Raw genomic sequence first — 12,601 nt, 5'->3', positions numbered from 1 at the left:
ACGTTCCGCAGAGGCGTTTCCTCATAATTTCGCAGCAGCTGGGTGCAATTCCATCGTGCAGCTGCACGTTTGCTTGGATGTGTTACATGAAAAATGCATCTGACACGTGACTGCTGACAAAGAGAGCTGAAAAATAGCTTAATAGAGCCGTGTCTCTCTCTCTCTCTCTCTCTCTCAGACAGCGCGCGCCACAATGAATTACGGCAGCGAGCGAGCGTGTGTGTGGCCGCGAGCCTCGTGCCACGCGAACATTACGCTTCGCGCGTCCTAATTCAAATTAGCGAGCGTGTGCAATCGTTTTTACTGCTGCTTCGGGGACCGCAGTGAGCGTATTTCGGAATCGGCACTCCTCTCTTTTACGGCACTAAAAGTCTTCAGCGTTTGTGCGGTTTATTGCTGCAATTACTCAGCCGGCCGACGACTCACTCTTGCTTGCGGCGGATTACGTGCGCATTTTGCCTTGCAAATTGCCGCCGTATACGCACTGCAGCGCGGTGCAGGAAAGATCCGCGCGCTGCATTTTCCACCGTTTTGCATATTTTTAATACCCGGATGGCATGCCACGGGAAAGTTGCGAATTTATGTCTTCTTGCGCAACAAATAACTTTCTTATTGCGCTCCGTTTTCAGTTGCAAATTTATGCGCATTTTGATGCACTCCTAAATTTGCACTTAACACCGTCTCTCCTCAAGTTTAATTAGTCGATTGTCGGTAAAAAAAACTCTCGGTACATGACAGCCTGCAAATTAATATATGGAGAATGATAAAAGCAACGCAGTGAGGCAAAATGCGATTAATTTTCAAAACTAGTAATTTAAGCGATTTAATATATAATTAAAAAGTATGCGTGGATTTACTCAGGGCGAATAGCTTTTAGAGAAAATGAGAGGAAAATTAAATACCACGTTCTCGTACAGTTTAGCGGCTTTTTCAGCCCCGCAGACCTCAGAGCTGAGTCATTTCGTAAACTTTTCAATTGTATAAAATTTATCATCTTTCAGATTATGTTATTGTTTCTAGTGAAAAAAATTACTTGTATATCAATTTTTTGACCCACCAATCAATTTTTTCGTCAAGAACCAGATATTATCCAGCGGGGTCCAGATTCGTGCAACACGCAGATATGGCGTCCAGTGGGTTATGGCGCGAAAAAACGGTCCGTGAAAAGAGCCAAGTTTTGGTCAATATTGTGACATATATCTGCATTACTTGTTACTAATTGAGTCTTTTGGATCGTAAAAACAAACTCTTGACACTCATACTGTAATCCAAAGAGAGCTTTTTGTTTCCCACATTCAGACGCCATCTTGGATCTGCGCAGTGCGAACCAATTTTATCGCACATCTGGCCCCCGCTGATTTAACAAAAAATTGAATTTTTTAATCGATATGGTGGTATAAGTTTTACATCACAAAAGTGTAAACAATTTATGTAAAAAATACATGTTTGGGGCTGTCAGATCGCAGGGTTTCCTTGACAATCGTCATAAACCGCATTAGACATTCCCATTTGAAATTAATTAGTGTACATTTTGGAGATTAGATAAAGACACGCCCATACACGCATGAGTAAGGAAGCATGCTTCTCTGTTTGCAAAACACAAATAACATAGTTTGTGCTGCTTTTGCCTCATGCGCAGTGCCTTCCTCCGCTGCAACTGGCTGCTATATACTACTTATAAAGCCATCTCAGGCAAACTAACAACTTCTGCACGAGGGCAAGCTCAAAGATATAATAGGATAAGCGGCGAGCTAGGCTCTTTCAACTTTTGCCACATTTTCTTGTCTGTTCGTTTTCAGCTGGCGATGTGTTTCACATGAAACGCGATCAAAAGTTTCGCTGCCGGCGGATGAGCGCAGGTCGCGAAATATATGTGTTCTCGGCGCTTTGCCTCGCCTTGTGCACCCTATTATTCCAGCCAAGCTGAGCGCACTAATAATAACTCTCTGTACACGGTTTAATCCCGCGCTCTTCTCCGTGCACACGGCATTTTTCTTTTTTAATTTATTTGCGCCAATTACTCTTTAGCAGGGAAGAATTAACGAGGGCGCCCAGCAGCGCGCAAAGGCGAGCCTTGAATGTATAAAAAAAGGAGTGAAAAAGCTGCTTGAAGAGCGAGCGGCGAATGAGGATGTTTATTCATAAGATCAGCAACTGATTCAAACACTTGATATAATTGAAACGCTCTTTTCCGCGGCACGTGCCGCAAAGGGTCCAAGAATTAATTGAAGAGCCCAACGCGTTGAGACACGAACAGTGCTTGCTGGGAAACTGCTTTGAGCATTACTTTTAATTGACCTGAATATCACAAATCATCAATATGTACACAACAAGTATGTGGCCTGCACCTTTATTTTGTCAAAATGACTAAAAAATACACTAAAATTCGGTTTCAATTAATTTAATGGATTATTAATGAAGCAAGGGATAATTTTTAAACAAGAGGGTAGCTAGCCTGAGAAGCGATACCGCAGTTGTTGTCTTTGTTGCGAGCCATTCTGATGTAGCCTTTTTCGCCCCAGGTGGTGCCCCAGGAGTTCTTGACGATCCAATAGTCCATACCCGTCTTTTCATCTGTTCCATAGCCAACAGCTAACACGGCGTGGTTTAATAAGAATTTAATACAAAGAGGTTCGTAGTAAACACCTGCCAAAAGGAATACAATTATTTGAAACAAGTTCAAATTGAAGGATATCGAATCCCAAGATTCGCATTATAAGGCATTAGAAAATAAACATACCTTCTGAGTAGTCCAAGAAGGAATGTGTAAAGGCATCAATGCCAACCGAGACGGGTCCGATGGTGGCGACGGCCTCCTTCAACTTGTCCTCATTTCCTTCCTCGATGTCCACAAAGCCAGTGTCGGTGGCGCCGATATTGCTTGCATTGAACCTGCACTTGCCGTCCTGTCCTTCGTAAGGATATGCCTCCTCGGTGTCGATGCCCTTGTTCTCCTTGACATACAAGAAAGCATTATCCACAAATCCACCATCGCAACCGTCATTGTCGTATTTTTGGGAACAGTCAACCAGATCCTGCTCGCTCAGCGGAACCAGCACTCCGGTTTTGCGGAAGTGCTGCCCTTCCAAAGATCCAGTCTGTAAAGAAATGAAAACAGTCGTAATGGAAAGTAAAAACAAGGCAATGAAGACGTTCTGCTAGTTCTTTTTTAATTAAACACGTTTAATGATGACCAAGCAAGAAAAAATATTTTGTTAAATATTCATTCCTAAGAGTATTTAATGTAAGACTATCGGGTGGTAAAATTTTGGAACGATCTTCCACCTGTGATGAAGACATGCAGTGTGACGCAGTTTATTCCTCTCTGCAAGAAATACGTGATTTCAAGTTTTTAAAGTGTTAGTGATGTGTCTTCGATACTAGTCTGGGCCCACTCCGGCTCTGTCCCCCTGGACAGGGCTTTCGTAAGTTGTTTGCCAGGAGTGCTGCCTTTTCTCACATGCTTATTATATTTTTAATGACGTGCTTTAACATGAATGTATATGACAATTTGTGAGAATAAACAACAATAATAAAAGATTTACTAACCGCACTGAAAGCCCAGCAAGATCCACATTGACCCTGGTCCTTGATGGGGGTGACAGCTCCCAGTTCCCTCCAGTCCTTTGAGGGTGGCAGTTCGACGCCATGAGGGGAAATGAAAGTGGCGCCAACCACGTTGCTCTTATTTGAAGTTTTGAAGCCAAGGTACATCGTTTTATATTCATGATCATCCTGCAACCATTGTAAATTTGATTCAGAATTTTATAAGTAGTATTAAATAACAGAAAAACATAAATTTCTGTCGATAAACCTAAGTCACTTTAAGATGACGAAGAAAGAAAACGAGTTAATCAAGCGTAAATCTCACCATGTCGGCAAATTGATTGATTCCAGCCTTCCAAGTTGATTCTCCTTTTTCGTAGAGTTCGTTTTGTTTTCTTACACGCGCCAAAGTGCCAAGGAAATGGTACATTCGGTAATTCTCTTCATGATCAGACGAAAATGATCTAGAGTAGTTCGCCTGGAATTTTGATAAGACTTTAATTTTTCTCTTAACGAAACCATAATATGTTGCGGCAAGTTGTATATGTAATTTAATAAATTATACCAGATTACTTACCTTGAACTCTTCCCACAGCTCAAAGTCCTCCAAAACTTGTTCAAAAACATTACAATGGCACAGAGCGAACAATACGGAGAGAATCAAAAGGATCTTCATTTTGATCTCCTGTAATTAAATTTTATCAAATCATATGTATAAAATATAAGACAGTAGAGAAGCTTTGGCGGAGGTGTATCTAAAATCTAGGAAAGATTCGTTACACAAACTGTACAAAACTAGAAATGTTCGAACTATTTATACCTAACGTGGGGTAATAGGAGGGCCCGATGGCATGCATTCATAACACTGTAATGGGCTTAAAATTGCTATTTCACAAATCCTATTAAAGTTAAAAACAGTTCCATTATTAGAAAAACGGACTTATCCTTGTTTGAACAACGAAGTAGAAAGCTGTTTATTTTTTTTCTAATTGCTATAGTCGATTTTTGAATTCCTGCAGGGCCTCAAAGTCAAAAATTTCAGCAAGAAATAGCATCAAATGATTGCTATCTGAGTTAGCTACAAACCTTTGGTTGCGTCATTACAAACAAACAAATTATTTTTATTAAGATTTGTATAACACACTTTTAGCCGCTCTTGGCATTAAAAATGTGTTTGTCTAACTCCATTCATCTTATTACAATATTTAATCAACTAGAATATGGTAATTTCACCCCCCCCCTATACGTCTCGACTTTTTCCGCGTGACCGAGGATTCGCCCCCCGGCAACACCAGGGTGCATGGCCGCCTCGAGTTGCGGGCGTCCCCGTGACGTGCGGCAACCCTAGGGAGCGAGGCCACCTCGAGTTCGGGGCGTCCCCGTGACAGGTGACAACCCTAGGGTGCGCGGCCGCCTCGACTTCGAGTGGTCCCCACTGCGTGTGGCAACCCTAGGGAGCGAGACCGCCATAAGTTCGGGCCGTCCCCGTGGCGTGCGGCAACCTTTGGGGGCGCGGCCGACTTAAGTTGGGTCCGGCCGTGTGGTGTCTGGCAACCCCAGAGTGCGCGGCCGCCTTGAGTTTTTGCCGTCACTACGGCGTGCGGCATCCCTAGGAAGCGCGGCTGACTAAAGTTGGGGCCGGTCGTGTGGTGTCTGGCAACCCTAGAGTGCGCGGCCGCTTTTAGTTAAGGCAGTCTCTACGGCGTGTGGCAACCCTAGGGTTCACGGCTTCTTGGAGTTTGGGCCGTCCCTATGGCGTGTGGCAACCCTAGGAGTCGTTGCCGCATTGAGTTTGGCCGTCACTATAGCGTGTGGCAACCCTATGAAGCGCGGCCGACTTAAGTTGTGGCCGGTCCTGTGGTGTCTGGCAACGCTAGAGTGCGCGACCGCCTTTAGTTTTGGCCGTCCCGATGGTGTCTGGCAACCCTTAGAGGCGTGGAAGACTTAAGTGTTAGGCGTCTGATGGGAAAGTGGCAACCCTAGTGTGGGCGGCCACCTTGATTTTTGGGAGTCCCTACAGCGTGTGGCAACCCTATAGTGGTCGGCCGCCTTGAGTTCGGGCAGTCTCTACGGCGTGTGGCAACCCTAGAGAGCGAGAGCGCCTCAAGTTCGGGCCGTCCCCGTGGCGTGCGGCAACCTTTGGGAGCGCGGCCGACTTAAGTTGGGTCCGGTCGTGTGGTGTCTGGCAACCCTTGAGTGCGCGGCCGCCTTGAGTTCGGGCAGTCTCTACGGCGTGTGGCAACCCTAGGGTCGGAGGCCACATTGAGTTTTGGCAATCTCTATGACATGTGGCAACCCTAGGAGGCGTGGCAGACTTAAGTGTTAGGCGTCTGATGGGAGAGTGGCAACCCTAGGGGGGCAGCTGACTCCAGTTGGGGGTAGCTACGAGTATCGGCCGCCCTACTCGGGCGCCTGACAAAACTTATTGGCGAACTCTGGGGATATGGCAACCCTAGGGGGGCAGCTGACTCCAGTAGGGGGTAGCTACGAGTATCGGCCACCCTACTCGGGCGCCTGACAAAACTTATTGGCGAACTCTGGGGATATGGCAACCCTAGGGGGGCAGCTGACTCCAGTAGGGGGTAGCTACGAGTATCGGCCGCCCTACTCGGGCGCCTGACAAAACTTATTGGCGAACTCTGGGGATATGGCAACCCTAGGGGGGCAGCTGACTCCAGTTGGGGGTAGCTACAAGGATGCGGCCGTCCTGCGGCGTCATTTTCTACGACCCCGCGCTAATGCCCACGCGGATTTCGGCCCGATCGGCGCCGCTGTTCCCGAGCCGACACCGGGGGTGCGAACTTCGGGGCCCCGCCGCGCCCCCTTCCCGCGCTCGGCGACCCCGGGTCCCCGTGCTCGTCCGGTTCGCCTCGGCTGCCTCCACCACCTTCGCGAATCTCACTTCGATCCGACGACCAACCCCGCGGGTGCCCCTCGTTCGCGGGGCTCCCGAGCGCCCCTCGGACGAAACCGGGCTCCCGCGACGACGGCGCCCGACTCCACGACCCGCGCGAAATTCGGCCCGATCGGCGCGGCCGTTCCGCGGCCACCCCCGGGAGCGGCGAATTCGGGGCCCCGCCGTGCCCCCTTCACGCGATTACTGACCCTAGTTCCCCGTGCTCGTCTTGCTCGCCTCGGCCGCCTCTTCCACCACCGCGAATTTCGCGCCGATCCGACGACCCTCCCCGCGGGCGCCCCTCGTTCGCGGGGCTCCCGGGCGCCCCGCGGACTGTTGCGGGGCGAACGCGCCCGCGCGGCGGCCTCCGGGGCGGCCGCCGAACGTACCCACCGAATTTCGGCCCGATCGGCGCGGCCGTTCCGCGGCCACCCCCAGGTGCGGCGACTTCGGGGCCCCGCCGCGCCCCCATCCCGCGCCCGGCGACCCCGGGTCCCTATGCTCGTCCGGCTCGCGTCGGCCGCCTCTCCCGCCCCCGCGAATCTCGCGCCGATCCGCCGACCCGCCCCGCGCGTCCGCCTCCTTCGCGGGGCTCCCGGGCGCCCCGTGGACTTTTGCGGGGCGAACGCGCCAGCGCGGCGGCCTCCGGGGCGTGCCCCGGACCCGCGTGCCGAATTTCGTCCGGATCGTTAGACGAAAGTTCGTTCGGGGGCGGTTTTCACCCCCTTCGGGGCGCGTTACGACCGCGCCCCCATTCGCGAAAACGCTCGCGGGGACCTCCCCGGCAATCCTACGTCGCTAGCTAAATTTCGAATTTTTCGATTTTTATTGTTTTTTTAATATATAGTAGGAAATATTTGTTGAACCAGAAAAAAACATCCCCATATACAATCAGCTCTTTTGGTATTTATCCAACTGAATTATTTTGGTGGTGCATCAAAGGTTGTTTCCAATTTAGGAATTCCCTGCAGCGGCGCGCGTGTTCATTACAAAGCGTTCAAAAGCAAGTTTCCGGGAGCACGAAATCTGCCGGGAAGAGGGAAAAAGCGCCGGCTTCATTAGCGTTTGATCGGCCGCAGGGTCAGCAAGTTTTTGGCGCTGGTGTAATGAAATGCGGCGCGGCGACCGCAAACGAAACGCGCCTCGTCCGCCTGCCGGCCTGCCGGCCGGCCGCTCGCTCGGCGATGAGGCTGGGGAGACAAAGGGGCTGTCGGGGCTGAAACTAAGTGACCACTTAGCAAACTTCGGTGCAGCCGTCAAAGCTCCTAATGCGGCCGGCAACGCAAACACGCCGCGACCCTTTTGTTGCTTATTGCCAGACCTCCCGTGCGATACAAGGTCAACAAAACTGCCGTCGAGAGTCGAGCGAGAGATAGCGGCAAAGAAATGGGCAAAGCTGCTTCTGTGTATGTATATAAAAGGTAGGAGCCGCTCTCGATTTATCGATCTCGCCGACGAGTGGGCGTCCGACTGGACGACTCAAATATTTAATGCTGGCCCATTGTTCATTTTTTTTTTTCATATTTTCGCAAAGTTTTGAAAGGTATGGACAACTTTTCCCCTCGAGCATATTGTTTGCCAGTCATTCGTTAGATTTTTAATAAAAAAAAACACGCGTAAAGCTGGAATAACACTCAGGCAACCACTGTTTTTTGTTTGCGGGCATCAACAATGATGAAAGCTTGTTCCTGAAAAACGATGATTGACAAAAAATAAAACATTTTCAATCACATTGAAAATCAACAAGGGGAAAATAAGTGGCATCATGATTCATATACAGTATATCAGTAATAATTATTAGTTTGTTATACTTCTTTAAACAATTTCATCAAAAAGTCAGTTTGAAACTAAATAAATATTAGACTAAGTATCGAATATTATTTTATGTAATCATCGATAGCAAATATTTTCCTTTAGTTCTTATAAATTTACATTTGATCCCGAATTAAAACCTGGATAGATTTATAAATTAGCGAACACCAAGAGTCAGGAAAAACTGTCAGATCTTCTTTGCACGGATTCCGAAAAAAAAACGTTTTCTTGAATGGTATTACGAAGTTAACGATTTTCATTTCAAATAAATGGCTATTAAGCCGTCGTTTCTGATGATGACGTATCGTGAGTAATTATGCGAGTGAAACTTTTGCGCAGGCACCACTGCTAATCTGATTAATTATTTTACAATGAAAGCCATTGTACATAGAAGATTCAGCCGCAAATTTAATCTCATCCGCACCCGCAAGGAAAATTAAATTCCGGAGGTTGGTTGGAAGATGAGAGAAAACGGAGGCACTCTTGATCTCCTGCGCATTTCGGGATTAGGCTGCTGCGATAGCGACGAAGAGATAAATCTCGAGGGAGATGCCAACCAGTCGATCACTGAGTGAGTGCACTCGCCGGGGTAAAATGCCTGGAAATAGAATTAGCGCACGGCAGCCTTGCGAGTATGCAAATTAGAGAAGTGCAATCTCCGTCTCTCCCTCGGTAGTTTGTGCTCGCTCTCAAACATGCTTTTCATGAGAAGGAATAGCATATGTGCATTGCGTGTGAGTGTGATTTCACAGTACAAGAGAGCAAATTATACGACATGGATGCCACCGCTGAGGCTTCTACACAGCGTTACAGATGTTTGAATAGATGATAGGTGTGCTACTTTGCGATTAATCATGCAAGAAATCTAAAACTTGATTACAGGAAATAAATTTATAGAAGATTTAGAGGTTAATAATGTCAAGAAATTTTTAAAATAATAATTATAAAAGAAAGCATTTGGAATTTTCAATTCCTGCATTTTTTTAATCGACGTAAATAGGATCTCGTATTTTTTCTCTATTTTAAAAATGAAACTAAACATTTTCTACAGTCTATTCCTCAGTATTTCTTCTAGTAAATAATATGGCTAGGCTTTTATTAAGTCGAAACTTCGTTATTTCTCCCATCCATACGATCTTAAACAGAAAATGTCTCTCGACACTCTAAACTTTGGCGGCAGCAAATTGAAAAGTACTATCTTTCTTAAAGTCGTGTCGGAGCCGCACAAGAAAGGGCAAGACGGTAAAAGTTTCCAACGCGAGAGACGTTTATCTCTGATTTCAAGAGTAGGATTTGTCTGTCATTCGTCTTCTTGTGGATAAGTAAACATTCCGGCGGTGGTTCGCAAGAAACACAAGCAGCGAAACAAGAGGGAAGAAAGTCGGTTGCTCCGTCTGAAATACACACACGGAGCGCGCGCGGCGGTGGAACTCTATATATATGGTCTCTATATGTACTGCCTCACGATAAATTTTTAATGGATCGCTCGGGCACTGCACCACTGGCTCCTCTTCTTATCGCGCGCTTTCCTCCAGAGTCACACACGCAACTGCTCGAGCCTCCGAGGAACGCTATTAATTGTGTATTGCTGCCGTTGAGCACGAGAAATTGCGATTTTACTAATTGATTTTAGGTTCAAGGCGTACAAAGAAGTAGTACTTTGTCAAGCCAAACTGTGTTTTGCTAAAAATAAAGAGGAAAATAGAAGAAAGTCCTCCTTTGCCATTCACATTTTGTCTATCACGCATCTTTATTTTGTCAATGAGTTAAAAAATACACTAACATTCGGTTTTAATTAATTTAAAGGATTATCATGTTATTAATGAAGCGAGGGATAATTTTTAAACAAGAGGGTAGCTAGCGTCACTGGCGATACCGCAGTTGTTGTCTTTGTTGCGAGCCATTTTGATGTAGCCTTTGTCGCCCCAGGTGGTGCTCCAGGAGTTCTTGACGATCCAATAGTCCATACCCGTCTTTTCATCTGTTCCGTAGCCAACAGCCAACACGCCGTGGTCTAAAAAGTCTGAACTGCAATCAGGTTCGTAGTAAACACCTGACAAAAGAAATAAAATCATTAGAAACAAGTTCAAATTAAAGGGTATTGAATAACATTCCGAAGGTTCACATTACAAGGAATACATAGACCACGCATTACAAAATAAACACACCTTCTAAGTAGATCCTGAAGGAATCCGAACTAGCATCAATGGCAACCGAGATAGGTCCGATGGTGGCGACGGCCTCCTTCAACTTGTCCTCATTTCCTTCCTCAATGTCCACAAAGCCAGAGTCGGTGGCGCCGATATTGCTTGCATTGAACCTGCACTTGCCGTCCTGTCCTTCGTAAGGGTATGCCTCCTCGGTGTCGATGCCCTTGTTCCTCTTGACATACAAGAAAGCATTATCCATCAAGCCACCATCGCAACCGTGATTGTCGTATTTATGGGAACAGTCAACCAGATCCTGCTCGCTCAGCGAAACCAGCACTCCGGTTTTGCGGAAGTGCTGCCCTTCCAAAGATCCAGTCTGTAAAAAAATGAAAACAGTCGTAATAGAAAGTAAAAACAAGGCAATGAAGACGTTCTGCTAGTTCTTTTTTTAATTAAACACGTTTAATGATTGCCAAGCAAGTAAATATATTTTGTTAATTACTCTAGATACTAATTTCGTTCCTAAGAGTATTTAATATAAGATTTACAAACCGCACTGAAAGCCCAGCAAGATCCGCATTGACCCTGGTCCTTGATTGGAGTGACAGCCCCCAGTTCCCTCCAGTCCTTTGAGGGCGGCAGTTCCACGCCATGAGGAGAAATGAAAGTGGCGCCAACCTCGTTGTCCTTAATGAACCATGTTTTGAAGCCAAGGTACGTCGTTTTAAACTCATTATCATCCTGCAATCATCGTAGTATTAAATAACAGAAAAACATAAATATCAGTCGATAAACCTAAGTCACTTAAGATGACGAAGAAAGAAAACGAGTTAAACGAGCGTAAATCTCACCATGTCGGCAAATTGATTGATTCCAGCCTTCCAAGTTGATTCTCCCTTTTCGTAGAGTTCGTTTTGTTTTCTTACACGCGCCAAAGTGCCAAGGAAATGGTACATTCGGTAATTCTCTTCATGTTCAGACGAAAATGATCTAGAGTAGTTCACCTGGAATTTTGATAAGACTTTTATTTTTCTCTTAACGAAACCATAATTTATATTGCGGCAAGGTATATTTTTTGATATTTTTATCCCTGTCCGAGGACCGGAAAGGGCGCGAACTGTGCTGAAACCCGGGTCCCAATAACACCACGAACCAGGCCGCACATTTCAGGGACCCAGCCCACTCAAGGGCCACTTGCCTCCGCACCGAGGACTTTTTGAAACACTAGACATTCGTCCCGTGAAGCCAAATCACGCATGCTGGAAAGGTGCAAACCAGCCCGTTGAGCAATTTGAGCAATTCGAGTCACTAAACTAACCACTTTTTGCCATCTCTGACATTGGGTAGCCAGTATTAGATCTTCGAACTACTCAAATACCTCCCATGGCTTTGACACTCCTGAGAAATGCCTTAACAATGCGAGCCAACGGGCTGGCTAATTTTATGTAGATTTTCACTGTTCATACAACACAGTTCCTGTTAGTGCAATCTACGCATATGTAATAATGTAATATATAACGCATATGTGTAAATCTACGTAGATATGTAATTTAATCAATTATATCATGTTACTTACCTTGAACTCTTCCCACAGAAATAAGTCCTCAAGAAGTTCGTCTTCAACATCACAATGGCACAGAGCAAAAAATATCACTGAGAGAATCAAAAGGATCTTCATTTTGATCTCCTGTAATTAGACTTTATCAAATGAAATGTATAAAATATAAAACAGTAGAGAAGCTTCGGCGGAGGTGTATCTAAAATCTATGAAAGATTCGTTACACAAACTGTACAAAACTAGAAATGTTCGAACTATTTATACCTAACGTGGGGTAATAAGAGGGCCCGATGGCATGCATTCATAACACTGTAATGGGCTTAAAATTGCTACTTCACAAATTCTAATAATAAAAGTAAAAAATAAACAGTTCCATTACATTATTAGAGAAACGGACTTAATCCTCATTTGAACAACGAAGTAGAAATTCGAAAATACATTGTTTCTTATTTTGAATTCCTACAGGGGCTCAAAGTTGAAATTTTCAGCAAGAAATTGCATAAAATGATTTCTATCTGAGTTAGCTACAAACCTTTGGTTTTACGTCATTACAAACATATAAAAAATTATTTTCACATAACCACTTTATAAAGATTTGTAGAACACACTCTAAGCATTAAAAATGTTTTTGTATAGTTC

General features: G+C 45.7%; 2 protein-coding genes across 2 annotated transcripts; both read right to left on the bottom strand.

The window, feature by feature from the left end:
* Positions 1 to 2,426: 2,426 nt before the first annotated feature.
* LOC135934693 (procathepsin L-like) lies at positions 2,427 to 4,222 on the bottom strand. The gene is made up of 6 exons (XM_065476616.1): positions 4,124 to 4,222; positions 3,861 to 4,024; positions 3,787 to 3,802; positions 3,550 to 3,735; positions 2,741 to 3,155; positions 2,427 to 2,646 (listed from the first exon to the last, which is right to left on the bottom strand). Exons 1-6 carry the CDS (start codon positions 4,220 to 4,222, stop codon positions 2,435 to 2,437), a joined length of 1,092 nt encoding a protein of 363 aa, XP_065332688.1. The 3' UTR covers positions 2,427 to 2,434.
* A 5,873-nt stretch (positions 4,223 to 10,095) lies between these two features.
* Positions 10,096 to 12,071, bottom strand: LOC135941684 (procathepsin L-like). Its single transcript, XM_065487325.1, has 5 exons — positions 11,981 to 12,071; positions 11,256 to 11,408; positions 10,957 to 11,145; positions 10,423 to 10,780; positions 10,096 to 10,307 (listed from the first exon to the last, which is right to left on the bottom strand). Exons 2-5 carry the CDS (start codon positions 11,358 to 11,360, stop codon positions 10,096 to 10,098), a joined length of 864 nt encoding a protein of 287 aa, XP_065343397.1. The 5' UTR covers positions 11,361 to 11,408; positions 11,981 to 12,071.
* Positions 12,072 to 12,601: the final 530 nt, after the last annotated feature.

This window comes from Cloeon dipterum, chromosome 1 (assembly GCF_949628265.1).
Source record: "Cloeon dipterum chromosome 1, ieCloDipt1.1, whole genome shotgun sequence".
Classification (NCBI taxonomy): Eukaryota; Metazoa; Arthropoda; class Insecta; order Ephemeroptera; family Baetidae; genus Cloeon; species Cloeon dipterum.
Note: the sequence above shows the minus strand (reverse complement) of the source record. Positions and strands in the feature narration are given on the sequence as shown.